At 36.7% G+C, this 27635-nt stretch overlaps 1 protein-coding gene and 1 pseudogene across 36 annotated transcripts in view; one reads left to right on the top strand and one right to left on the bottom strand.

Moving 5' to 3' along the window:
* Nucleotides 1-2172: 2172 nt before the first annotated feature.
* The window catches only part of EYA4 (EYA transcriptional coactivator and phosphatase 4), a 297153-nt gene continuing 271690 nt past the window's right edge, over nucleotides 2173-27635 (bottom strand). For 20 of the 36 annotated variants that reach the window (XM_067010811.1, XM_067010830.1, XM_067010833.1 and 17 more), the window contains 7 exons: nucleotides 24816-24905; nucleotides 18452-18510; nucleotides 18184-18344; nucleotides 15188-15302; nucleotides 10986-11107; nucleotides 8865-8965; nucleotides 5345-5564 (listed from right to left, as the gene is read on the bottom strand). In XM_067010811.1, the coding sequence (XP_066866912.1) occupies nucleotides 5484-5564; nucleotides 8865-8965; nucleotides 10986-11107; nucleotides 15188-15302; nucleotides 18184-18344; nucleotides 18452-18510; nucleotides 24816-24905 (729 nt within the window). In that variant the 3' untranslated portion in view covers nucleotides 5345-5483. The other 16 variants (XM_067010812.1, XM_067010814.1, XM_067010820.1 and 13 more) reach the window with 8 other exon arrangements.
* Nucleotides 20145-20961, top strand: LOC136792443 (10 kDa heat shock protein, mitochondrial pseudogene; annotated as a pseudogene).

Genomic DNA, 27635 nt, shown 5'->3' with positions numbered 1-27635 from the left:
CCTACCAGCTGTGGTTCTCTGAAGACTGATTTGATGGCTCTTCCACCTCCTCCAACACATGCTCTCATTCAATTCTTTGTATTTCCCGGAAGGCTCCCCAGAGAACTAGACTGACATCATCATCGCAGCTCCCAGGCACAAAACTCCAAGACTTCATGACTACAAAGGACAACACAGTGCCCTTTAGCTGTAGAGACAGTGTCTGCACAAGCCCCAATCAAAAAGTATTTCATGGGGAGGGAAAATGAGCATCTGGCTTGTATATATCTGCTTTGTCAGAGATTTCTTAGCACATTATGTCTGCACATTTTTCAAACTCTGTGCTAACACAGTCCTGGAAGATCCTCTGGAGGAGGGACAGGCATTTAAAGTCAGAGCTTGGAATTACTTTTGCTGTGTGCAAACATCTTTCTTGGCCAGAGTGCACCCCCAGAATTGACTTTGGCCTGGTTAGATTTGAGAGGCCTTTGAGAAGTGACCAATGAATGAGGATATATGTATCACTACATCCAATAACTGATTTTTTTATAAATAAATGTAAACCATGCACAGATATTAAACAATGGTTACCTTTTGCTACCTAAGGAAAATCATACACTTCTCTTCCTTTCATTTTTTTGTCTCTGGGATTCAGAATCATGAACCACAGAGCCTGCATAGATCTGATTTTTACATAATATTTTGTGGCTTTAAGTAATTTAAATCAACTAAATCTACTGATGTTGCATATTATTTTTTTAAAGAAAAGAGTAAAAGGAAGAGCATGAAATCATTGATTCATTATGAACTTATTTATTTCCTCATGTATAACTTTTCAGCTCATGTATAACTTTTTTCCAAATACACCTTTGCTTATGGCCATCCTTGCTCTTTATTTTCATGAATTATTAAGTCCGTAAACACTCCAGCTAAGTTGTAAAAATTTACATTGATCCCATCTATACTTACCTATATGTTTTCTTTTTCTTCTTTTTTTAAAAATCGAACTCTAACATTTTGAATTTCTTTAATTCCAAATCATGATCATATAGATGTTTTCCTATGGTTTATGCATTCACTCAACAAATGTTTTTTGAGTACCTATTATCTGCCAGACACTTTCTTAGATACTGGTTATATAGAAGTTAACAAAACAAAACAAAACAAATCCCTGCCTTCACAGAGCATACATTCTAGTAGGTGAGTCATCTAATACAAAAGATAAATAGGGCTTCCCTGGTGGCACAGTGGTTAAGAATCCACCTGCCATTTCAGGGGACACGGGTTCGACTCCTGGTCCGGGAAGATCCCACATGCCGCGGAGCAACTAAGCCCGTGCGCCACAGCTACTGAGCCTGCGCTCCAGAGCCCGTGCTCTGCAACAAGAGAAGCCACTGCAATGAAAAGCCCGCGCACCGCAAAGAATAGATCCCGCTTGTCGCAACTAGAGAAAAGCCTGCGCGCAGCAACGAAGACCGAATGCAGCCATAAATAAATAAATAAATAAATAAATAAAATATGTGTCATGTTGGATAACTGTAAGTATAAGGACTAAGTATTATTCAACAGTAAAGCAGGGAAATGACAGAAGTGTTGGATGAGCATGTGCAGTTTTAGAGATGAGGACCTACTCATCAATTTGGAGGGTGATGTTTTAAAAAGTTGTGAAAGAGGTTGGTCTGAAATTTCCCTTTGGTTTGCATTTGAACCACAGACTTGCAAGTAAATCAATACTATACACAAGATAATAAAGGAGCTGTTGTATCTGTTTCAGAAAAACATTCCTTTGTCGCTCTTGGAAGCTACTTATAAACCATGTCCCATATTCATCTAAAGGGAATTTGCTTTAAATATTCTAAATGGTATTATTTTATCACTAGTGATACATCTATCACTAATGTAGTCAGTGTCACTAGCGACCACATTAAGCATTATACTTTAATGTAACTACCTGTATGTAAAAAACTATGTACTCACATCTTTTTCAGTACATCAGCCCACTTTTAGTCTTAATTAGTGACATTTTACTGTGTTGCAGCTCAGCTTGCCTTAACTGCAAACTATGCAATTTAGGCACAAACAAGGGAAGGTAAGAAGACAGCAAGAGGCCTAAATACAAATTTCACGTTACTTAGAATCAAGCTTAATACACACAACAGAAACTCTACGACATGGAGGGTGAAGAAAATGAAATCATTTCCAAAGGTATTTATTGAGAAATAGTAAAGATATACATATTTTTACAAGCTTTTAATATTAATTTACATTTCTTTAAATTATGTAGGCCCCAATAATCTATACTTTACTAATACGTAACAGAAACCCTTGACTTTGTTAGATTTCCATAATGCTACCATAGTTGGGAGTCAAAAATGCAACTTTGGCTCAAGATGCTTGTTTGTTTTTAAAAGAAATACTAAATGCCATATTCACTGAGGATGCAGACTTGTCATAAACAAATGTGCATTAAAAAAAAAAAACCCCAAGAAAACCTTCATACAGAGCATGCTGTTGACACTATTTTGAATCTTAGCTCACCAGAGACTAAGGGAAAAAACATTTTTAGAGTGTTATTATCTACTTTTTGTGCACAAATTGCATGATACTAAAATATGTTTTTGCCTCTGAATTTGATTTACAAATCTTTGCAGGGTGTAATGACTTAATCGTGTCTGTGACACAATTGTAGCTGGGCCACCTGTTTTGCTATCTTTCAGGTGCAACACGAGGTGGTTACCTGTCCCAGTGATATCACAAGTTGGTACATATAGGAACCAAAAACCCATGTCCGTGACAAAACATTTTCAAATTGGTTTATAATAAGGCACAATATCCTATATGTCAACAGAACATGGAAACTTCCAAAGGGGCTTTTTTGTTTGTTGGTTTATCTTTTGTTTTTAAGATCAGAAAGGAATAGGATCTTGGGTTCCTAAGCGGGGGAAGAGAAGCGTTCTAGCCTGAGCATGCTCAAAGTCACAGGACAAACTGTGATGTGTGCTCACTGGCCTGTGCCACGGTGGTGCCAGACGAGCTGTTCTCCAACAACCTAGCATTTAGGCTTTAGGCTGGCAGCCTCTTCGGAACACGTCATCATCGAAGAGGTCTGTGAGAAATAGCACTGCTGATGTAATCAGTGACTCTTCTCTTTGCCCTGTAAAGGGGTATTCCTTTCTGTACCTGCAGGTTTAGCAGCATAAGAAGCCTTGCCTGTTTGATATGAAAAAAAGAGTGAAAAATTTTGATGTAATGCCAAAATTCTATCATTTAAAGAACGTGGCTCTACAGTAAAGATAATTTTGTTTTGTTCACAGTAATAAATAGTTAAGGTTTTAGTGCACAAAATAGAATTATGTATTGATAATCAATGCAGCTCTTTAATTTTTTAAAACTACTATTTTCAAGCTAAAGGCCAATAGAAATGTAAGATTTATTATTATTATTAAGTATTCCAACCTTAATCTGTCTGCAAGAGTACTTGGTGCAGAGGTAGCCAAAAGCTACAAAATTTAAAGATTAAGATTAAGGTCTACATGTGATGAAACCACAATCTTAAAATCTGCCAAATAGGGTCTCAATCTCTTTCTGCCCAATGTAAACATGGCCTTAGTGTACAGTAAAGAAATACAGGTTTATAGCCTGGAAAATAAAATCACATTTCCATAGCAAATGTTGTGATCAGTGTACAAAGCACCAATCTTTTGGGAGCCACCGAAGCCTCAGATGATGGATTATCATGGACCAGCCTCTGGTTAGGAGCACTGCCTAGTAGCTGGATGGCAAGTTCCGCATTGTGACATTTTAAACACAGAACTGCAGGTGTAAACACCATTAAAACACTCCTAGATCTTGAAGTTTTAAATTTCCACAAGGGAAATCATGTCATATGAAATGACAGGAGAACCTGTATCGTGTTCCTAACATGGGCTACACACCAAGAAAAAAAAAAAACATGCAAACACAACGATGACAGGCTCTCCTTGCAATGAATGAAGTCCATTGTGCAGTAATGGTACAGCCAGAAACTAAGGTACGCAGGTCTGTAATGGAGAGAAACTGGATGGATGTGTTAAGACAGAGAACCAGATACTATTTCACTGTTGTAACTTCAGTAACGCTGCCAAGATCTGGCTCACTTGTTAATTTATTTTATGATGATAGTCTAGGTAAAATTTTCATTGATTCACTTCTTTCCTTAGAAACCATCTGGGGCATTCACCTTCCACTACTCATGACGCTTCATTTTTGCAATGGCATTGGGAATAAATGCACTTAGCTTTATTTTAAGCCCTGTTCACCCAATGTGAATTTTAAGCCATGTTCATGCATATGCTAAGAAAGTTTGGGTGATATTTGCTTATGATTTTCATCAGAATATTTTCCTCTATACAACTTAGACGTATCAACAAGTCAAACTCCAAATAGTATAGGTCATCATGAATATGGCTCTTAGTTTTCTTCAGTAAAACTGTAGAAAGGGTACTTGAGGTTTCAACATACATTTCACTTTCTAAGTAAAGGTCCCACAGTCTTTCCCAAACCTTCTGCTTCTGGTTGGATGCACAAATAGTTGCCTCATACAATTATTGGAATTATTAAGAACCCAAATAAAACACAAGCTTTCCTTTATTATTATTGTTTTCTTATTGCAACAAATGCTCAGTTTCTTGCTGATGCATTATTAAGCTTTGATAGCTTGAATTTTAAATTTGGTCATCTTAAGAATGATCACAAAGGTTTTTGTTTTTAATTATCTACAGAGATTTTAACCAAAGTTACATTGTAACACACAAATGCTGTCTTGTCTTTAAGGCACAACACATCAGTATGAACATTCTGTTTGCCAAACTTAAAAAAGAGACATGATTAGATTCCCATTTTCCCTCCCACTACCCTCCCCGACAAATGAAAGAAAAATTGCATCCACTTTCAAAGTCAGCTGCTAATAAAGTCACAGTAAATTACTTTCATCAATAATTTACACAAATTACAGGTCTAGATAGGACTGTCCTTACACAGTCTGAGTGCATTCCAATTCAGATTTTCTGGGCTAGGTAGGCTAAAGTCAGATTCAAACCTCAGGGCTGAGAAGATCTCCCATTTTGAGGAATGTTGTTGAACCTTGTCAGACGGAGCCTGTGTTGGTGCTTTGCCAGGGTGAGAGCTCTTTGCTAAAGCTGTTACTTCCAGTTAGGACTCATTCGGTGTGTACCAGCAACCTCCACAGATTTTTTTTTAAACCATTAAAGTGTTGTAAATATAAGACCATAGAGCTTCCTTTCTGTAGCACTAAAGTTTAATTCCATTCAGCAATCTGAATTCTTCATTCTGGAATTCTCATTCCAAATATGATTTCATCCTTTAAGACAATTTATATGTGTAAAGCCAGAGGCATTGAATCACACATAAAAATTCAGTGTACTTGAAATATAAAAAAAAAAAAAAAAAAAAAAAAAAAAAAAAAACAACAACAAAAAAAACGGATCTCCAGCTAGAGAACACAGTTACAAATACTCTAATTCCAGTGCTTGATGTAGAGCCAAGAGGTCTGAATGACTTGATATCCTCCAAAAGGGCATATTGTGCTGTGTGGTTAAGAGAGGGAGGGATGGGAGAGAGAAGGGGAAGGGATGGAGAGAGATCATAACTATTATCTCAGTGAAGCAGCGGTCCACACAAGGAAGTGTAGTTCACCCAAGTTCAAGGGAGGGAGTTTAAGGGAAGGATGATCATATTTGAAGGCTTGGTAGCATCAATGTGGTATTGTCAAAATAATAGAGAAATAGATCTGAACTGGATTTTAATGATAATAAAAGAAAGTAATGAGATTTCTTAAGTAGTTTAATATTTATTTTGGAAAGTATCATTACTAATATCAGCATCCGGGAAAGCAAGCTGAGCATCAAAATCCTACGTGGCTGGAGGAAAACAAATTTTACTTACTACATCACTCCTTAAGGTCCATCTCTCAGGAAAAATGATAAACTTCCTAAATCCAAGGCTTTTTGTTGATTTGAGAGGAAGAGGGTGAATTCCTTTCTACATTAAAAAATAATTTGACGCTGAACTATATAAGGTAGAAAAAAATGTGGGGATGATCAAGTTTCTTACTTCTCTGGGGTAAGTAATAATTTAAGCCAGCAGAGCTGGCCTGATTTATTTCCTTGGTGTGGGATTGAGGGAAAGCACTCCAGCATGCATGCTCAAGGGGGAGATATCACCCCCTTAAGGGGACAAAAATGAGTTTTTGTGGGGAAAAAATTCTTAGATATTACAATGGTTTGTGGCTCTCCAAAGCTATACCAGTAATGCTATATGTGTGGTATTAAAATTTCATGAAGGGTTGTAATTAGGAAAAAAATGTCTAAAAATACTTCATTGTGGACAATAGTGAAAAAAAGAAATAATGCACCATAGCAATTAACAAAACCAAAGTTTTATTTGTAAGTTTGGGCTGATCACATCTTGTAGAATATATATTTGCATGTAAAATGGAAATATATATATATTATATGTAACATGGAAAAGACACTTTATTATAAAAATTAATAATTAAAATAATAATCACTATTGTTATATAGTTTTTTACTGCCCAATATGGCTATTGAGCACTCAAAATGTGGCAATCCAGTTCAAAATATACACTGAATTTCGAAGACTTAGAATTGTTTCAAAAATGTAAATATCACATGAATAGTTTTTATACTTATTAGGTGTTTAGACAATAATATTTTGAGTATATTGGTGTATTAATAGAACTAATTTTACCTGTCTCTCTTTTTAATTTTTTTAAACACAGCTTCCAAATAATTTAAAATTACAAATATGGCTCACATCATATATTTCTATAGGGGAGTTCAGTTGTAAACTTTGAAATTTCTTCTTAGATTTACAAAACAAACTATGCTTTTGGGGGAAATTAAAGCACAAAATTCACCTAGAAGTAACTTTTAAAAAATTCAGCTCAGATCTATTTGTAATAGCAAAATAGTACTTTATATTTTTGCACATGCGATTACAGCTACATCCAAAGAAGAGCATGCATTCTGGATACTAGAGAAACCAACCACCTGTGTTTCAAAATAGAATTATAAGCCTTCACCATCACCAAAACTGTACCTACATAAACAACCATTTGGAAATAGCATTCTAACCAAGGTTCTTATCCACTTGGAGTCATGCCTTTTTCTCCTGAAGTTTTGGGTTTAAAGCCGAAGGTGTTAACAACTGTTATACCAAGTCTAGTTTTCATGCCACGCATAAATGGGGTTGACTTTATAAGTTTTAATTTTCAAAGGCATATACTGTTTCTGGTTTGGAAAAGTGAATTTTATTAGCCCTGACCTAGATGTGTGTGAATTTCACATAGGCTAAAAGACATGTAAAATGCTTGCTATGGTGGCTGCACTGACTGCTCTTTGTTGTGTGTAATTATGGTGTCAATATGAAAAATGGAAACAAGGACTCAGGACACTGACAAACTCCAGAAGATATTTCAACTGCATGCAACCGGAAGGATTTCAAGTGATCGTCAGCTTGGGTCACTGACACTGCTAATTAAGACCGAGGGGCACTGTGGGAGGATGAGTCTGAAACAACTCTCTTAATGTTATGGAAAATCATGGAATATTTCAAGTATGGCTTTCAACGCGTCACCAAACCTTCTAAAGTGGAAGCTCCTTCTTTTTCTCCATTTTGCTTGATTTGAATTGACCACAAACATAAATCATATCTTTTATCTTTCTAGTATCACTATAAACTTTCCTAGGAAACTGTTTATGTTGTTTTTTTTCAGGGGGAAGGTGAGGGGGGACAGGCATCAGATAAACACTCCAGCACATGCAAGTGTTTAGTGAAGGCTTTATCAGATGATGATTTGAAATCTCCTCAGGATAATAAAGACAATATTCTTTCTATGTAAACAACATATACTGACATGTCATTGTTTAACAATACTTATTCATAATTTTGCTTTGTTTTATAAATTATATCACTTTAATCCTGGCTAGATGATATTTTGCTATCAATCAGTGAAGGAAGCAGTAGATCTCAATGTTGTGTTGACCGATAGTCTGGTATCTGGGGCCAATCTTGATATCATTCTCCTTTTGATGCTGGACCAACCAGTTGATGGTTTTTTAATTGCCTTGACTTTTTCAGAAATATGGGCCAGATGAAAAGGCTGATTTAAATACCTAGGACCTATGAGATCTTCTGAATATATTCAAAGCCAGGTGCTTGGCTTCAATCCAGTACCAATGACTCACCAAAACAAATAACACTCTTCTAGAAGATGTAGGGGACATTGCCTCTAAGTCTCTCTAACAAGTTGGCACAAAGGATTTGAATAATATATCCCACTCCAATAGCATTTATTAACTTCTCTAGTAAGTTTTTTTCTTCATCTATTAAAGCTACCCTCAGATTTATCATCATGGGGCACAATTACTACTAGGCACTCACAAGGACCATATGGTGTAGAAGATGGATGGGAAAAGGGTAAGAACTGAGCCACTCACATGGCTTTCTATGGAGCTCGTTAAGCGTCTTTAATCTTGTTGAACTTCATGCGTTCAAAAATGGTTTTTATTCCCCCATCTTTTTTATATCTGTGTGTATCACACACACACACACACACACACATAAGCACACACACAAATAAATGTAACTAAATGTTCCTACATTTCCTATGAAGTTTCAGGCAAAAAAAATGCTAGACTCCAAATGGTTTATTTGAATGTAAGTACTGACCTTCTCATGCTCTTACTGCTTTGCATCTATAAATTTAAATCATTTGTCAAGCTGCCATTGGGCCAAACTACAGGAATGCAAACAAAAAAGCTTGCATTAGAAGTATCACACCAACATTGTTTGAAACAGGTTACCTTTTTTGCTGCCTGTTCTTCTTCTACACCATCCCCAATTACAACATATACTACTTTTCTGCCAAACCTTTGCATTATTCGTTCAAAGCAACTTTCTTTTCCTGGAAGATAAACAAGATAAAGTTCAGAGTGAAGTTACCTGGTTAGCGGCATGCTCCTCATCTCGGCCATCTCCAATCACAACATAAGTTATGTTAGTGCCAAATCTGGACACTATACGCTCAAAACAGCTTTCCTTGCCTGAAAAACAATGCACTGCTTATTCTTCCAGCCATTGCATTCATTAACCTAAAGATTCATAAAGTGTTAAGTTACTTTCTCTTGAACATCAATCACTTAAACTTGCTTGCAAACTCTGGGTTTATGAAATCAACAAATATGGTTGAATATCCTAAGTCTTTACTTAAGACAGATTATTAAATGAATGTATTTCATACTCCAAAAAAAGTCAGTAGGGCTAAGTATCTAATCGGAAAAAATTTTTATATCTTTTTTATATCTTTCAGTCCATCAAAAGACTATAGGAACAACTTTACAAGCAACTCTCAGTTTTTACATTTATTTGTGTAATTCTACATTTTATCTAGTTTGTTTTAAGTAGTTATTACTGTGAAAAATTGAAGGTTCACCTAGAACGAAAGAGGAAATACTAAGATACGGATTTATCTTGATAAACAATTCCTTTCTTCAAGAGGCTGGGAGCTAGTCTGCTCAGATTAATTGTACTAAGGGTGCTGTTTGCTTGGGCCACAGCACTGGTGACACTAGTATCCTCTGATCGCACTATGGGAATAACACCACAGAATTTTTACATGTTCTTTGTTTTTACAACATTGGCATTATTCTCTGAATTTCATTCCCAGCATGTTCATTCAGTCATGGCTACATTTGCACTTTTTCTTACTCTGATAGTTCAGAACTCCAAAAAATACTAGCTTAAAGGGAAAAATAAAAAAGATTTTTTTTCAGAATAAAGATAAGGAACAATTTGGCCAATAAGAAAGAATGTTGTCCTTACTAGAAGAAATGTTTATGCTTGTGTAAAACTACTTGATTTGTCAAAAAGCAAAATCAGGTTCGATGTATTAGCCCTACTAGCATAAATATACTTATATAAAAAATGAATGGGATTGGTACCAAGGCTCTGAATTGCAGTGCTTAGGACAATGAGGTATTTACTTTATGAAAGCTTGGCTCTCTTTAACTGTACTCCCGAAACAGCTGTAGCTGGGGGCTCTTTTTGCCTGTGCCAATATCAGAACTCTGCAAGGCCCAGGGCAGGTTATTTCTGGTAGGGGATTTTAGGATTCTGAACTCTTGTCAAGCTGCCAGAGCCTAAATTTGTTGACCTTCAGGGCACATTGTACAACCCGTCTATTTCCCCAGGGTTTCCTTGACAGACAACAGAATACATGAGTTGTTTTCTTTTAACTCTTTCAAGATGGCAGAAGTTGATGAGCTTTTGTTTTTGAAAGTTTATTAGGAGTCTTAGTGCCTGTGAAAGGCACTTAAAGTTAAAGATGGCTCCACAGATAGCTATGATCTAAATAAACAAGGCTGTAGTTCTTTGATTGCTACTGAACGTTTCTGGAAATGTCGACTTCCAGCCATTCATATGTTATGAATGCTCCAATTATGTTTTCTGATTCATGAATTTTTTTTCCCCTGGAATTAAGGTTACTAGTTCAACCCAACTGACACTCCCTTATAATGCCAAAACAGTATTTTTATCTTAGATCTAGATTATTGCATATGCAAGGATGTAATACCATATACCATATTAGGTAAAATATTAAACACTATGGCTAAAGGTACTGTATATTAGTTAGATAACATGTGCCATAATGAAATACAAATATAATATAAATGTATATGTATATATAAAAAGTCAGAACTATCCAGATACTGAGTTCAGAATTTCATAGGCAACAGTTTTCATAAAGTTTGCACATGCTCAAAGAGTTGCAGGGGACTTTGTTATCTGAGCTCTATTCAAATTTGCTTGATATTCTTATAGCAAAATTGACGAAAGAGAGAATCATGTGGAGACACACATTAAGAAAATCCCCCCAAACACAGATATGAACATATTTCACACGGAGTTAGAAATAATTTTCTTACCTATTTTAGTTGCACTGTAAATATTCTCAATGGGAAAAGCACCTCCTAAACTATAGAGTAGAACCTTCGCAAGTGCTGGGATCAGCTGGGTTGTTGTTACCAAGACATTTACGCAGTTACTCCTAAGATGAGGAGGAAACAGGCATTTTTGTTTTCTAATACTAGATAACTTCTGAGAGTACAAATTTTAAATTATCCTGCTGTCTTTCAATTCCACAATGAACAGTCCCTGATAACCTACCCTTTCAATATTCAACAGTTGTTTATGGTGTCTATCACCTGGTAGGCACAATGCCAGATGCCAGAAATACATCCCAAAATGAAGGAAGTGAAGGAAAATAAGTTTGCCCTCCTACCCAGATCACAAGCTAGACAGGAAGGGAGACAAGTAAATAGACTCCTGCAAATTAGAAATGTGTTCTATAACCAAGATCTCCTCAGGTCCCTGTGGAACCTCACAGAAGGATACCTACCTCCGCAAGCTGCAATCGTGGAAAGATTATTAAAGGGGGCATGGCTTACCTCTGAGTTTTACAAGTATGCACATCAGCAGTTTTCATAAAATTTTCACATATACAAAGAGTCACAAGGGACTTTGTTATTTGAGGCAGGTAAGGTCTTTTTTAAGGTGATAGGACTCCATGTCCCAGAGTTTTTAGAGCCTGGGAAAGTAGAGGACACAGGAAGGGAGGAGGTGATGGGATGTGTAAGAGGAGTTTTTAGATTTTGTGCAAGAAACAACCCAGAAAGTCCCAGTCAAGGTACTGACAAATGGTGCATCCTGAAGAAGTAAAAATGGAGAGGATTCTTATTTAGAACAGAAGGAGTTGAGTCCCTGAATCTCCTCCTAACAACCAAGGGCAAACTGCATTTAATGGGCCTTGTTTTAATCCATCTACTAAAGCCTTACCCTTTGAGAGTGAGAAGCTCCCACTCTGAAATTTACATCTGTTTCTTTCACAGTAGACAGGATGGGGGGTGAGAGTGCAGCAGTGAAGGTGAGATAAAGGAAACACCAAGAGAGGGGAGACTGTTAGCCTGAGTCAGGGAAAAGAATGGACTGTGGCCCTTCCTGCTGGATTACAGGGAAACTGAGCTGTCCCAATCTGCAGGGGCTCAAACCACACACCTGAAACTGGGAATCAGAAGGCATATAGCTATGCACCTTTCTCTACTAGATATTTTGTATCATGGACCTTTAATACATATTTGTAAGGGCCGATACAATATTCTCTAGAATTCTGCAGACTGATTTTCAGAAAACTGGTCTCAAGGGCAACTTAGAAGGACAAGTTGAGGGCTAAATTCTCATAGGTATGTATATGCTTAGGCCCCAGTACTCTTCATATTATGCTTTATATTCTTTAGACATATCATGCGTAAAGAAGACTACAATTTATTTAAAAACAATTATAAAACCTTTACAATGATAGCTTTTTAAAACATTTTCATTTCTAAATTATCTCCATAGACACCTGATTTTTGTAATAGGAGCACTGACTCCTAGATACAAATGATGAGGTTATCAATTTATATGGGACAAAGAAACAAAGACTTCTAGAGGTAGAAGTTTAATAAGTATCATGAATACAATATTAAATTTTACTAATAAAAAAATAAAGAGCTAGAAAGTGACTTGCCTATGATCAGACAAAACTTCCCCAAATAATGGCAGACTACTAAGAATAATACATAAACACATTACTGTATTGTGACACAAGGTTCTACATCATATTTCATCACAATAAGATGTTATTCAATGTCATATATAGATGAGTGTTACAGAATGAAAACATGGTGGAATAAAATATAGCACAGGCTTTTTAAATTTATAGATGTGGTTTTGAAATCTAATAAATAAATTACAAACATTGCATATATTTATATGCAATTTATAATGCATTGTAATTTTCAATTACAAACATTGCATACAGTTATAAATTGCATATATAGACATTTGTAAACTGCAGACAAATATAAAGAAGAAAATGAAAAGCACCAATTATTTAACCATCCAGAGATGATAACTGCTGTCCCCATTCTGTGCATTTATTTTCAGATTTTCAGTTTGCATATATAGATTGTTTTCCCATTAGGATCATACTGTATGTGTAATCTTACATTGTACTTTTCTCATTTGTTTTTATCATGAGCCTATTTATATATGTCATTTGTCCATTATTCTCCCTCTCCAACAAAACATAATGTATGCAAACTACTCTATCTTGTGGCTGCACCACCATTTTTTAAAGTTAAGCTTAGTCACTTAGATGGTTTTGATTTCTCAGCATCATATACAATGCTACCTTACATATAAATTTTTCCTATGCATATGATTATGTCCTTTGACTACATTCCTAGAAGAGGAATTGGAGTCAGAGGGTACACACTTTGCTACAGGCTCTGATATATAATTCAGCAGTGTTTGGTGTAAACATCTGCTTTTCTGACAGAGTTTGTGAAATTTACCAATAAGGTAATAGATGTGGATAACTTGGCAACTTTCATGGTACTTAAAACTTCAGTGTATAATGATTTATTTTTCCCCTTCATTTCCTGGTCATACACGTATTTATTTATTTAGTTAGTTATATCACATACCTGTGTGTTTAATAATAATCTATATATAATATACAATGGCTACACATAGATAATCTATATAACAATGTAATGTAATACCCTTTGTTTTTTAACTATCTAGGAGACCTCTTTAAAAAATAATGAAAGCACCTTCTACATTTTACACACGATTTTAGGGGCTGTTGTCCTCACATCCCAGCTTCCTTGCCCTTTGGTCTCGATGTCTCTGTGACCGCACAGAGCTCACAAGGCAGCAAGTCCCATTTTAAAACAGCTTTAATTGTCAGACAATTCTTCCCACATGGAGCCAGAACCTCCCTTCCCCGGCTTCCTACTCATTGGGACCAACTCTCTCTTTCATAGATGCAGAGAGAAATGTAATTTATTTCCAGCCCAACATCTCCAGTAGTTGAAATTGGTAACCTTGTTCCACACACGGCTCTTCTTCAGACTAAACTCCTTGGTTTCTCCCTCTGTTCCTTTTATGTTGTTTCCACAGCCTAAACTCTTCTGGCCACTTTGCTGGACACAAGATGCTACAAATATGTCACAGCCCCTGTTGGAATGAGGTACCCAGAACTGAGCAAAGTACTCTGTTCTGCTTCCCCAGCCTGACCCAGGAAGCTACTGCCCCCTCCCCTCTCCATCCAGAGACTCTGCTATAAATGCAGTGGCTTGTCATGCCACATAGTTAAAAGCCACGTGTGGGATTTGGGACACACTCGTTTACTTCCATGTTCTTTTTTTTTTTTTTTTTTTTTGGTGATACGCGGGCCTCTCACTGTTGTGGCGTCTCCCGTTGCGGAGCACAGGCTCCGGACGCACAGGCTCAGCGGCCATGGCTCACGGGCCCAGCCGCTCCGCGGCACGTGGGATCTTCCCGGACCGGGGCACGAACCCGTGTCCCCTGCATCGGCAGGCAGACTCCCAACCACTGCGCCACCAGGGAAGCCCTACTTCCATGTTCTGATTAGACTCTCCTTTTACCCTGCTAAGGTTTCTCTGTATCTTGATTCAATCAGTTCAAATATTAGCTCTTCTCTGAATTTTATGTTACCCACACATTTGGTAAGCATGATTTTATTTATTCATCCAACACAGAAATAAAACTAAGGAATAGGATAGAACACAGGTTATCTACACTAACATGTCAGCATTTCACTGTTTGAACTAAACAACACAAAGGTTACAAGTTTTTCAGGAGCTTTCTCTTGTTTTTTTTTTTGATGTGTTCAAATTACATATAATCTCTATAATGGTATAAAAGACTTAAAAACATGCACTAATTGTATAAACATTATTGTGTTTTTTGCCATCGTCTTCCGTATTTTGTCACCAACGGAGTGCTCTTTTAAAATTTGAAAGTCAAATGACATTCCCATGGGGTTTATCAGGGGGTCATGAGGAGAGAACGGTAAAGGGATGGATCTCCCAGGTATTCTGAGAAGCAGCAGCCTCCATCCTCCATCCCAAAACACACACACACACACACACACAGAGTGAATTTTAGGTCCCTTCAAACTCTAAAACAAATCTGGGAATTAAAACATTTTGATATATGCTATGCTATTAGAACTACATCTTCAATACAATAAATATAGAAATGCAACAATACCGCTTACCTAGTACTAATAATTGATAAAGATTTAAGTGCATTTGTTAGCCAAGAGTCTGTCAGACCTTCAATCTCAGCCCTCAACTGCAGCCATGCATCTCTCTTGGCGGGGCCAAGAAGTCCTGCAACACAGAAAAGTAGGGCAGAGTCAAGAGATGAACATTTTTCAGGGCTGCCTAGTTTGGTCTTCCTTCTGTCTACTCCAGATGATTTCTATTCCCACCTCTACCAAAAAGAGAGAGATTGATATCAACACTGATCTTCCATTTCAGAATTGATTATCCATTGATTCATTCATTCCACAAACATTTATTGAACAACTTCTACACATCACATTCTGGGCTGAAAATTAGGGATATAACAGTGAAAGGGTGGGTCCCAGTCTCTGCCCTCACTGATCCTAGAATCTGGCACAGTGGATACCAATCACCTGAGGAGCTTTGACAACTACTCCAGAAGACTGACAGGATAGGTCTGGAGAAGAAGTAGGGGTCTACCAGCCGAGGGATACAAACCTCAAATATTTTGGTTGTTTGAAAATGTTTAGTTTCTTAATAATCACAACCATTACCACTTGGAAACAGTAATAATGACATTATCGCATATAGCTATAGAGTTTTCTAGAATTTGTTTCTAATACTAGTGCTAAAGCTGTCAGAAATACGTTGATTTGTAAAAAGGAATTAAGAATTTTGTTTAAAATCCTGAAGCCTATGATACAGCTATAGATGATGGTTGAAAACTACATTGATGTTAGGATAAGAAAAGAAGTAGGCATACTAATTTTATTGAAAAAGCTGTTGCTTTCATGAGAAAACAAGATCATGTAAATCTATTAAAAAATAAAGTTCCTTAGTTAAATCATATTTCAGAATATTAAGAGTTCATTTATAGGTGGATAACTTTTAAAAAATAAATATATACATTTATTTATTTTTGGCTGTGTTGGGTCTTCGTTGCTGTGCACAGGCTTTTCTCTAGTTTCGGAGAGCGGGGGCTACTCTTTATTGCGGTGCACGGACTTCTCATTGCGGTGCCTTCTCTTGCTGTGGATCATGGGATCTAGGAGTGAGGGCTTCAGTAGTTGTGGCATGTGGGCTTCAGTAGTTGTGGCATGCGGGCTTCAGTAGTTGTGACTTGCGGGCCCTAGAGTGTAGGCTCAGTAGTTGTGGCACACGGGCTTAGTTGTTCCACGGCATGTGGGATCTTCCCAGACCAGGGCTCAAACCTGTGTCCCCTACATTGGCAGGCGGATTCTTAACCACTGCGCCACCAGGAGAGTCCTCGGTGGATAACTTTTTAAACCAAAATTTATAGTTTCTACTGAGCCTCATTTGTTATTATTTCAATAAAGAGATGCCAACATATCACAAAAAATGAATTCATATCTCATTGTTTAAACTTTTTAAGCTATATGATTATTTACTAGTACTTTTGTTAATTTTAAAATAATTTTAATAATACCCTTTAAGAGGGAAATAATGACACGCCTGAATGATAAAAGTTAATTCAGATTTCCCAAAGGGATATTTATCTTAAAGATAAAGTTATTACCCTCAATTGCTTTTAAATAGAATACCTATTTATTTGATTTTACAGAAGTGTCTTGTATAGAGTGTTAGTGTGAATTAGGAGACCTAGGTTGCCTGCCTAAACGCATGGGCAGGTTAGTAGCCTGCAGGAGCCTATTTCTCATTTGGAAATAAAGATCTTCCATATCTAAGCTCTGTTTTGGTTCTAACATTATTACTGTCTATGGTTCTATATATTTTGGTTCTCTTGTAGTTACTGAACATCTATTGAGCATCTATTACGTGCTTCAAGCTAGCTAGGCACTGGGATACAAGGCCAACAGACACACAGCCAACCTTAAGATGTGTATGGTGTAGTATATACTTTATAGATGAAAACTTTATTTACTATATTGTATTCTATGACATATCTGTAAATATACACATGTATAGTATACACAAATATATATTTAGCTGTCTTATTTCAATTTTAGATTCTGGTTTATACTCCTCAACCATCCCTCTTTTTTAAAAAATAGAAACAGACAAAAAGCCCTGAGAGAAGAATCTTAAGCGACCTCATAACTATTCCTACGACCTTGTTGCCCTAAAATCGATCCTAATAATAAAGACCATCAAGGTTTATTATATCAAGAAGCACATCCAAGATCTAAGTTTTGATGTCACAGGTTTTGATATCACCTGTAATATATGAATGAGTATAAAATGGTTTAGATACTACCTACAGAGTATTTGAACTTATAAAAACCATGATATAGTTAACACTATACATGGCAAAGATATACTGTCAGATAATATGCAGTTTTTGACAGGATAAATTTAACTTGTTGAAATCTTCAAAATGACATAAAGCACAGTTTGCATTTATTTTTGATAGCATTCCAGAAAGGTAATGATTGCTAATAACTCTGCTTCACTGACTAGGGCTCTTGTCTTTAGACAGATCTTCTTTTCACAGACTGTATCAGTTCCTTTGTCTGGTTTTCATTGAGAGCGTCCCAGCCAAGGAAGAGTAAAATAAATGTCCTGCTATTAATCGTTTTTAAAAAATTTAATTTTATTTATTTTTTTATACAGCAGGTTCTTATTAGTTATCCATTTTATACACATCAGTGCATACATGTCAATCCCAATCTCCCAGTTCATCCCCCCCACCGCCACTTTCCCCCCTTGGTGTCCGTCCATACGTTTGTTCTCTACATCTGTGTCTCTATTTCTGCCCTGCAATTAATCTTGACCAAACATCTGGGCACAAAGAATTCCCAATTCCTTTGACAGTGCTGCACGTTTTATTTTGCAGTTAGATTTTTTTTTCCCCCACTAACTCTAAGAAACTAAAATTTCTGGTCCAGCATGAGCTCTTGGTAATTTATCTTAGAGAAGGATAGTCCCTAATATGAAACTTGAAACTACAGTTTAAATTGTACCTCTATCTGGAGTACTTTTATTAAATTGTAAAAGCCACACATACCTCCCACATTGTTCTTGTAGGTGTTGTATAATTCTTTTACTCTTCTGTAACGAAAAGCCAACTTCCTCATCCAGTCAACCCCTCCTCTTACACCTGTTGGCAAACAAAGGTTTGCACTACTTGCAGCTGCATGGAAGCCATCAGTTGCAAAACTGTAGGTACTGCAACACCCAAAATACATTAAAAAGAAATAAAAGAAATAATTACATGTGCAAAACTTCACAGCTGAATTTCTGTAGGAAAGAGCATACTGAAAGGCATGGCTTACCTTAAGTCTTGCCCATTATCATCAGAGGAAACATCATCTATGTGAACTTGATCACACTCCTGTTAAAAACATTGGAAGAGTTGTTTTTCAAATGATGCTTGCCACCATGTTTGAAGCTTTTTCCATCTTTCCACTTGATCAGCCCATGGCCAGAAGAGGGCAGCATTTGCCCACCCATCCCGCCCTCTCACGCTGCGAAATGGCACCATTTCTACTCTGTAAGATCTAAATCCCGAAGAGGACCTTAAAAGGGGCCTGAAAACATATGGCATGTGAAGTTCTTTAGAGAGAATACAAAAATAATTTTAATCTTAAAATTATTGATAAGGAATTCTCTTGAATCTTTACAATAATCACTGGTGATCACTTTCAGCCATTTCTGTTAAGCATACTTTTAAGTATGAAAGCAAAGCTAATCTGAAGATACTCAAAACTTGTTTGGGCTGAACACCTCAGTGGTTACTATTATTTATTATTTTTGGAGCAGCAACAAAGGGGCTTGATGATTATGGTGTTCTGTTAAATTTCTGTGACTTCCTTTTTGCTGGGCCAGTGATACCATGAAAAGAATCATGCTGATGTTATTTTTAAAGTCCTGGTCTTTCAACCAGCATAAAGCTAATAACTATAGAAGCCGACACTTTTTGTGGTTGTTTTAAATCTTTAAACTGAAAAGAATACTGAAAGTAAAAGGGAGTAATGAAGATTTACCAACTCCAATGTGCTACAAAATTCAAAGGAAAATAAACTTTAGGTACAATATGCCCACATAATTGACCTAAGTTATAGTGTACTCAGAACAAATGGTAACTTTTCTGGAAAAGAATTCATTTCTTCTTTGCTGTTCTAAGAGTCCTTTCCTATCTTCAAATAATCTGCATAGTTCCAGTGAAATAGTACCTGATCTGAAGGTGGAATTTCGGTAGGGCGTTTCAATAACTAGTTTCCTAACCTCAGAGTAAGTATGGTTTAGCCTTTTGGACGTCATTGTTTCCCCTCAGATAATTACAGTCAAACTCACAGAGTCTGACTATATATATTAAGTGTTCATCATTCAAAATCAATTCTGAAAAATCATTAAATTTGAAAATAAGATGCCATACTAAAGGCTTTTCAGCTACTATTTATAATTATTATAGGACTCGGAAGTATCTGATGGTGAAATATTTAATATCTTATCTCTAGCTTTCCACACTGAGTATATTAGATCCTGTTGCAGTCTGAGGATAAATTAGTTGGCTCAGGTTTCTTTTAAAATATAAAACTTAGTGAGTAGCTCAATCAATACAATTTTAGTACATAACTTGAAAATCCAGGTAAACTAACTTTTTTTCTCTCTTTTTTTTTTTTTTTCGGTACGCGGGCCTCTCACTGCTGCGGCCTCTCCCGCCGCGGGGCACAGGCTCCGGACGCACAGGCTCAGCGGCCATGACCCACAGGCCCAGCCGCTCCGCGGCATGTGGGATCCCCCCGGACCGGGGCACGAACCCGCGTCCCCTGCATCGGCAGGCGGACTCCCAACCACTGCGCCACCAGGGAAGCCCCCCAGGTAAACTAACTTTAAAGGTTCATATTATGTACATAAATTACAGGTTTAGTAATGTTTGAATAAATATATTCATAAGTAAGGAAGGGCCTCAAAACGTTAATCTGGCTGGAAGCTCCCTGAGGGGGGTGTTTGGGTCACCCCGATATGCTATACCCACACTTAAGGCACTCTCTGGCACCAAGTAATCACTCAACACTTCTTTGTTTGAATGAATGACAGAAGTCTAGACAAACGTAGTTCATGACAGAATTACCACAATCATTTAAATTTTCTAACATAAAGTTAGGTGATAAAGATAATAATATTCTAGTTGGTAAGGGCTGTAAGAAGATATTTATATTAAGAGTGGAGGAGGGCTTCCCTGGTGGCGCAGTGGTTGAGAGTCCGTCTGCAGATGCGGGGGACGCGGGTTCGTGCCCCGGTCCAGGAAGATCCCACATGCCGCGGAGCGGCTGGGCCCGTGAGCCATGGCCGCTGGGCCTGCGCGTCTGGAGCCTGTGCTCCGCAACGGGAGAGGCCACAACAGTGAGAGGCCCGCGTACCGCAAAAAAAAAAAAAAAAAAAAAAAAAGAGTGGAGGAGAAGGCAAGGGAACAGAGTACGGGCTGAGGCTACAGGAGAGGCATTTGGAGAGGTTCATCCCCATTTTGACTGAGTGTTTGTTGAAAGGAGCACAGCCCAGACTTTAACCAAAGAAGGCATTATGCTTCCAGAAAATTCTCAGGGAAAAGTATTGCAAGCAACTGTAGTAGCTCTTGGATTGGGCTCTAAAGGAAAGCGTGAAAAAAATAAATAAATAAAGGAAAGGGTGAAGAGATTTAACTAGTTAGTATGAAAGTTGAAAATAAAAGTTCTTCCAGAATACTGAGGCAGCAAAGAAGTTCTCGATGACAAGGATTATTTCTTGAGTTGGTGACGTTCTTGGTAAGTATGAAGACCAAATTAAACCACCATTGAAATAGAATCATGCGAAGCTGCTGATTCCACTGAGGTTCTGAAATCTTCTATCATGTAAACAATTTCCATAATTTTATAATAAACTAATGATATTAAAAAAAGGGGATCTTATGAATTACACTGGTAATGAGAAGAAATTTCTATATTTAATATCCTCCCATCTAATTTTTATAGAAATTCCTCTGACATTTCAAGTATTAACTCATATGATTAATTTGTACATTTTGCCCCCAAATTTGTTTTTTACTCCTGAGGACATCAGTATATCAAACTTACTGGACCATGAGTTCCATATCTGAAGTTATGTTTGAGGTTTTTCCAAATGGAGCTTCTCTTTAAATTTATGCCTAGTTAACTATGCTTGTTGACTCTGGACCATTGCCTGAGGATTACAGTCCAGTGAAAGAAACCTGAACTTCAATCACTTACATTTTTAGAAAAATCTAAATAATTGTTCTTCAATTAGTGTTCACTCAGAGGAACTTTATAAGAAACATTTTGACAAAACACAAAATAGTGAAAACAGTGTCATGCTTTGGCTTTAACAAACGTCAGTGAAAGAACTCAAACCTTTGGAATAATTCTGGCGCTAATCTTAGATTCTTTAATTTTGTCTTATAAGGTGACCGCAAAGTTGCCACTGATCTGTATCAGTTATAATCCATAGCAGTCTTCTCTCACTTTTGTGAGCCCAAACTCCCTGGTGTCTTCTCTTCTGGAAGTTATTTTAACTGAAATAACATTTTATTTAAACAGAGAGTATTCACTTCTCAGGGACAGTGGTGTGAGCATTTGCCTTCTCTGCAGTTGGACAGGATGTAGTAAAGTATCTATTAAGAGGATTTAAATTTGTATCTTTTAAGGAATTATGTGAGAGCAGCTGCTACTACCTATGTTGCAGTATCTATTGAAGGATTTGAGTCTCAAATTAGATTTTTAGGTTAAGAAAAGGAACCCTGAGAGATTAAATACGCAAGGGGAAATCACATAATAGGCTAATGATGAAGTTATTCTCTTGAGGAATTCTCTTTGTCAGTAGAAGCAGACATAGCTTAATACCCGTTATGAAGCTCATGACAATCTTTGCTTATAAGAGGTTTACGGAAATAAAAAACTGGGAGAAAGTAAAGTTTCAAAATCAGATACAGAAGGATAGTGGATATGTATGTAACTGTACTGAATGATCTTGAAAGCTATTGTTTAGATTTTATTAGTTTTAGTGTTTGTTTATCTAACCTAAGTTAATATAAACCTCTGAGTTTCCTTGGGCACCTGGATGTGTGTGCACGTGGGTGTGTGCACATCTGAGAACTCAATCAATTTATATGCAGAGACTAAATCATTTCATTGATTTAGTACATTATTGTTGGATACTAAGTTTTAGTGTTTGAGTAAAATGGAATTTTTATCACATTCTAAAGTACAACTAAAAAGCTATAATCATAGATGAGAAAGTCAATACCAATATTTTCTCAGTTACTATTTCTACCTGAGATCCTGTTAGGTATTTTAAAGATATATTTTATATAGTATCAAATCCAAAATAAAAATTCTTAAAGCACCATAGCTGACCACATGTTTCTGATATGCCAATATTCACGTCAAACTTGCTAAAGGTATATTCAAATTCATCATCATCAATATAAAGGTATATTCAAATTCATCATATGTTCTCACTTTAGTGTTGTCCTGTCAGAAGTTGGATGGTAAATTTATTCCATCTGGCTTCTAATGTGCCACTAAAAACCTAAAGAGTCATTTATTTCACTTATTTCTAATAATAAATGAAATGAAATAAAACTGTAAAACTTGGATAAAACCATATCAAACTTCTTTTTTGTGTGTTTTACAGGCTTGAGAGGAGTAATAATCTTAGAATTCTTTTTAGAATGAGACTCATCCATTTTACCCAACAGAAAAATCATCCTAAAAAGTTATCACCATATATGTATAAAAAATTCAAGTTCCCAAAAGATTAAAGTGTGTTTCCTATTATTGTGTATATATAAAATCATATTTATGTCTATACAGCATACAGTAATAAGTAGCAAGATGAATTTAAATCAGGTTTTAGAGAGGTGATTATTACTTATTATCTAAAACTGGAAGACTTGTCCAAGAATGCTAATCTTTCATAGTGTCTTTTAAAGAAAAAAATAAAGCCTCTTTAAACAGAATTTAAATTTTATTATCCAGTAAAAACAGTGACTCACTGCAGAGAGAACAAGAAAGAAAATGCTATTACACAGATTTCCAACACATACGTTTATGGGGTATACTGAACAACACATCTTTTACTCATGCCTCAGATGTAACTAAAACTGGGTTTAAGACCTTGTCAATTAAAAAAAAAACTTATTCAAAGCACTAACTTGGCTTACTTTCCTTGCACACGTCTGTTAATTTCAGCATGGTATGGGGACAGGGTATGTGTTTTGGAGCCAGACAAACTCCAGAGTTTCAAATTGCAGTTCTATCACTTAGCAGGTAGCCTTAGACACGATTTTTATGTGGGTGAACGCTACAGTTTCTTCTCTACAAAAATAATGTGATAAACATATTTATCCAAAAGTTTGTTAATTCATTAATGGAAAGCCCAATATAAAATGTCAAACACAAGGTGCAGATTCGGTAATAATAATCCCCATATTCACTCGTAATGTGATTATAGGTAAACACTTTAACTTCATTGTGAAATCATGGGATAAAAAATCAATTTGAATGGATCATTTAAAAAAAGAAAGAGAAATCTATTTCAGCATAGTTGTTCTTGACAGAGAGGAACTTCTTTCCAGTGCCCAAGTTACTCAGTTATTTCAAATTTTATCATCTGAATGCCTAATAACTCAGATCATTAGCACTCATATCATATACCTTATTACAGTACCTATTTAGCTATCCTGAGGCTATATTTTCTTGGGTTCTTTTAGTTTGTTGTTTTTGCTTTTACTTTCTCTTCATTTGAGGTTGGAAATGGAAAGATGAATTCAGAAAAAAAGAGAAAATAAGTGCAATCAAATCAGTCAGAAGTGCTATGTAAATAGCTCTTGCATGGTTTTATCCAGAAGGGCAAGAAATAGGGAATGATAATGTCTAGAATTAGGTTTCGCATTATCTATATTTACAAAACAGAAGTAGATTCACGGATGTAGAGAACAAACTTATGGTTACCATAGGATAAGGGCGGGGAGGGATGAATTGGGAGATTGGGACTGACATATACACACTACTGTGTATAAAATAGATAACTAACAAGAACCTGCTGTATAGCACAGGGAACTCTACTCAATACTCTGTAATGACCTATATGGGAAAAGAATCTAAAAAAGAGTGGATATATGTATAAGTATAACTGATCACTTTGGTGTACACCTGAAACTAACACAACGTTGTAAATCAACTATACTCCAATAAAAAATTTTAAAAAATTAACGATCCCCACTAGAACCAGGAACAGTATCTGTGACGAACTACTGTGCAGTGATTAACCTAAATTGCATCCTGGTCAGTAACCTGGAAAGGCTAATGCTGATTACAAAGATGGAATGAATTGTGGCTGAGACACCAAAAGGACCAGGAGTAGTGGGCAGGGGTGTATGGTATGAGACATCAGAGCAGACCTCCGTTTTGGAGACACTTTTTGTTTTAAATATGCACCAGTAAATATATATCATTCATTAACACAATTTCACTTTTGTTTATATTCGCATATACGATGTCTCCCCTTGACAGGAACTTTACTGTTCTCTTGAGTTAAATTTCTATCTTTCTGGTTTTTTTGAGGTTATCTGCATATATAGAAACCATATAAGAGTTTTAATAGTTTGATACAACTATTCTTAGCTCTGTAAATTCTTACCTCTAAATCATTAAAAAATAAATGTGTATCAGCAAGATTAAAAATCATCTCCTCCATTCGGAGTCCAAGGGTTACAGCCATGGGGGGATCCTGAAAAGGAAATGCACATATAATGAAGTAAATTTTCATTAACCACAGTTATTTTTATATTATCTTAAGTGCATATGCCTGTCGGGGGTAAGGAGGTGGAGACTGTTTGGGTTTTTAACCTAAGATGCAAAAGATTTCCCAGTTATCAGAAAAGGTGCCTTTCTAAAGGGTTATCTACAACATATTAAATATACTGCTACATCTGTGAATTTACAGAAATTTATATGCACAGAAGGATGACTTAGATACATTTTCACATAAAGCTATACATTCATGAGAGGAGGAGGAAGGAAGCAAGCTAGTTCACAGGACCCAGTTTACATATACTCCATGGAAAGTCCTTTGGAGAAAGGTACTTGGATGGGACACTGAAGAATGGAGCAGATCTGTTAAAAAGAGAAAAGGACGTCCTTTTAAGAATGACAACAAAGAAGTAGAAAAGAGAGAAAAGTAAGTCTACTGGATGTTAGTAGGACGTGAGCAGACGATATTGTCTGGAGGTGGGATAGGAAGAGCTGGCAGAGCAGCTCTAACTTCATTATTAATTGTATTTTGATCAACAGGCAATATTTATCTGAATATGTGTAGAGTCTGATCTAACTTGCATTTGACTAGGGATGAAGAGGGAAGGGTGGAATATGGCTAAAGGAACATTCATTGAGTAAACATAATATAGAAATGTATAAAAATAAAATATATACATCTAGAAGTCTAATGAAAGTAAGGGGATTAGGAAAAAGTCAAAGTGACTTAATTTTTCTTTATAGAAACTAAGAGATTACACAGCAGCAAGGAGTTGAGAATGAAGACCAGAGTTGGTACTTTACCACAGTTAATTATAGTCGAAAGCCTGGAATAGAGAGGTGTAAGACTTTATTTTAAAAAGTAAGCCCTTTATTTTAGGGCTAGGGAAATAAGTCATGCACAGACCTTGGGTTTAAAATGATCAGAGTTGGAATGATCTCTAAAGGAGAGCAGCTCTGGATGTGACTCTGGAGATGAGAAAAGAGAAAACCTGGAAGGGACAAATCCTCAGAATTTGAGACCAGAATGGGTGTTGGCAGGGAGAAGAAAATGGTTTCAAATAAGGCTGACAGATCTAGAAGGATACTATTGGTTTTGGCTGAGAAGTTATTTTGGAAGACCTTAGAGGGTGATTTGGGTTGAGTGGCTGGGCCAGGAGCCAGACTGTAGGGATTTGAGGAGAGAGAACCAAACTTGTGTTTCCAATGTTCTAATAAATGGCATTTCAAGAAATGTATTTAAACTTGGGGAAATGTAATGCTAACGTTACTTCAATTTATGATAAGAAATGCAACCCAGGTCAGGTCAAGCAGTATTCATATACACCCCGGAACTTCCTCGACTTAGCAAGAAGACCCTCTTTATGCTACACCTATACTGCAACAATCAATTTTTTCCCTCTGTACTTCCATAATGCTTTGACGGGGGAAACCCTAGAGTGTAACCATATTTGAAGTGAATGTCAGCCTCATATTCTGTAGTGATGAAAACCTATAGAATAGGAATCGAGTGCTGAGAAGGAGAGAGAGAGGAGAAGGTCACAGAGGTGTTGAGCAAAGCTAAGACTTGATGCAGGAGAAGATGAGAGGACAATCATAGTATGTTGGGTGTCAACAGAATTTTCCAACTGTTTACGTCCCTTTCTTGGAGATTTCTGTGGATTTCATAGCTAGACATTCTCTCTTCTCAAAAACAGAGACCCATGGCTCACATATCGTCCTCCGGTGAGTATTACTCTATGCTAGATTCATCCTTCTTCCAGTGACAGGATCATTTGGAGCAATGTACCCAAAGATCAAATAAATTCCATTTTATCCAACAAGTATTCATTCAAGAACGAGAACAGGGCTTCCCTGGTGGCGCAGTGGTTGAGAGTCCACCTGCCGATGCAGGGGACGCGGGTTCGTGCCCCGGTCCGGGCGGATCCCACGTGCCGCGGAGCGGCTGGGCCCGTGAGCCATGGCCGCTGAGCCTGCACGTCCGGAGCCTGTGCTCCGCAACGGGAGAGGCCACAACAGTGAGAGGCCCGCGTACCGCAAAAAAAAAAAAAAAGAAAAGAAAAAAAAGAAAAAAAGAACGAGAACAAAAATATGAAGTGCCCATTTTGTGTCTCAAGGAGTTTCAAAACTCAGAGGGATCTCTTGCTCTGTTTCCTTCAAATATAAAATTCTTTTTTCTTATTTCTTTTTGTTGTTGTTTATGTTTTTGTTGCTGTTGTTGAAAGAAAATCTCTGGAGGTAAAAATATTAAAAAATATACATTTGTCTTCTTTCTGTAAAAAATTCCTATTTCTAGACTCCCTCTCTCTTTTGTTATGGGGGTGGGGGTGTTTGAATAGGCTGAGGATACAGAAAACCTGTAAATATTCCATCTAGTCATGGAACCATGAACAAAAAGACTACAGAAATATCAGGAAAAATCAAATGTAATTATAGCATGAAAACATATAATTCCATTAGTGATGCTCTATGCTTTTGAGGAATGTTCACTGATGCAAGACAATAAAACTGAACTCCACAGGACTCTGTTATGTTTCTGATGATTACTGCCCTAAAGATATATATTTCAGATGGGGGGTTCAGAAATGTCTTCTATAAAAGGTTTTCCTTCTCGAGACTAGATTGGTTAAAGTCTTATCGCATGATTTGCCAATTTTTCTTTTTAAAGTTTTAGATAAAATTCTTCAATTTCTTATGTTCATGCCTC

This window comes from Kogia breviceps, chromosome 13, assembly GCF_026419965.1.
Source record: "Kogia breviceps isolate mKogBre1 chromosome 13, mKogBre1 haplotype 1, whole genome shotgun sequence".
NCBI lineage: Eukaryota > Metazoa > Chordata > Mammalia > Artiodactyla > Physeteridae > Kogia > Kogia breviceps.
Note: the sequence above shows the minus strand (reverse complement) of the source record. Positions and strands in the feature narration are given on the sequence as shown.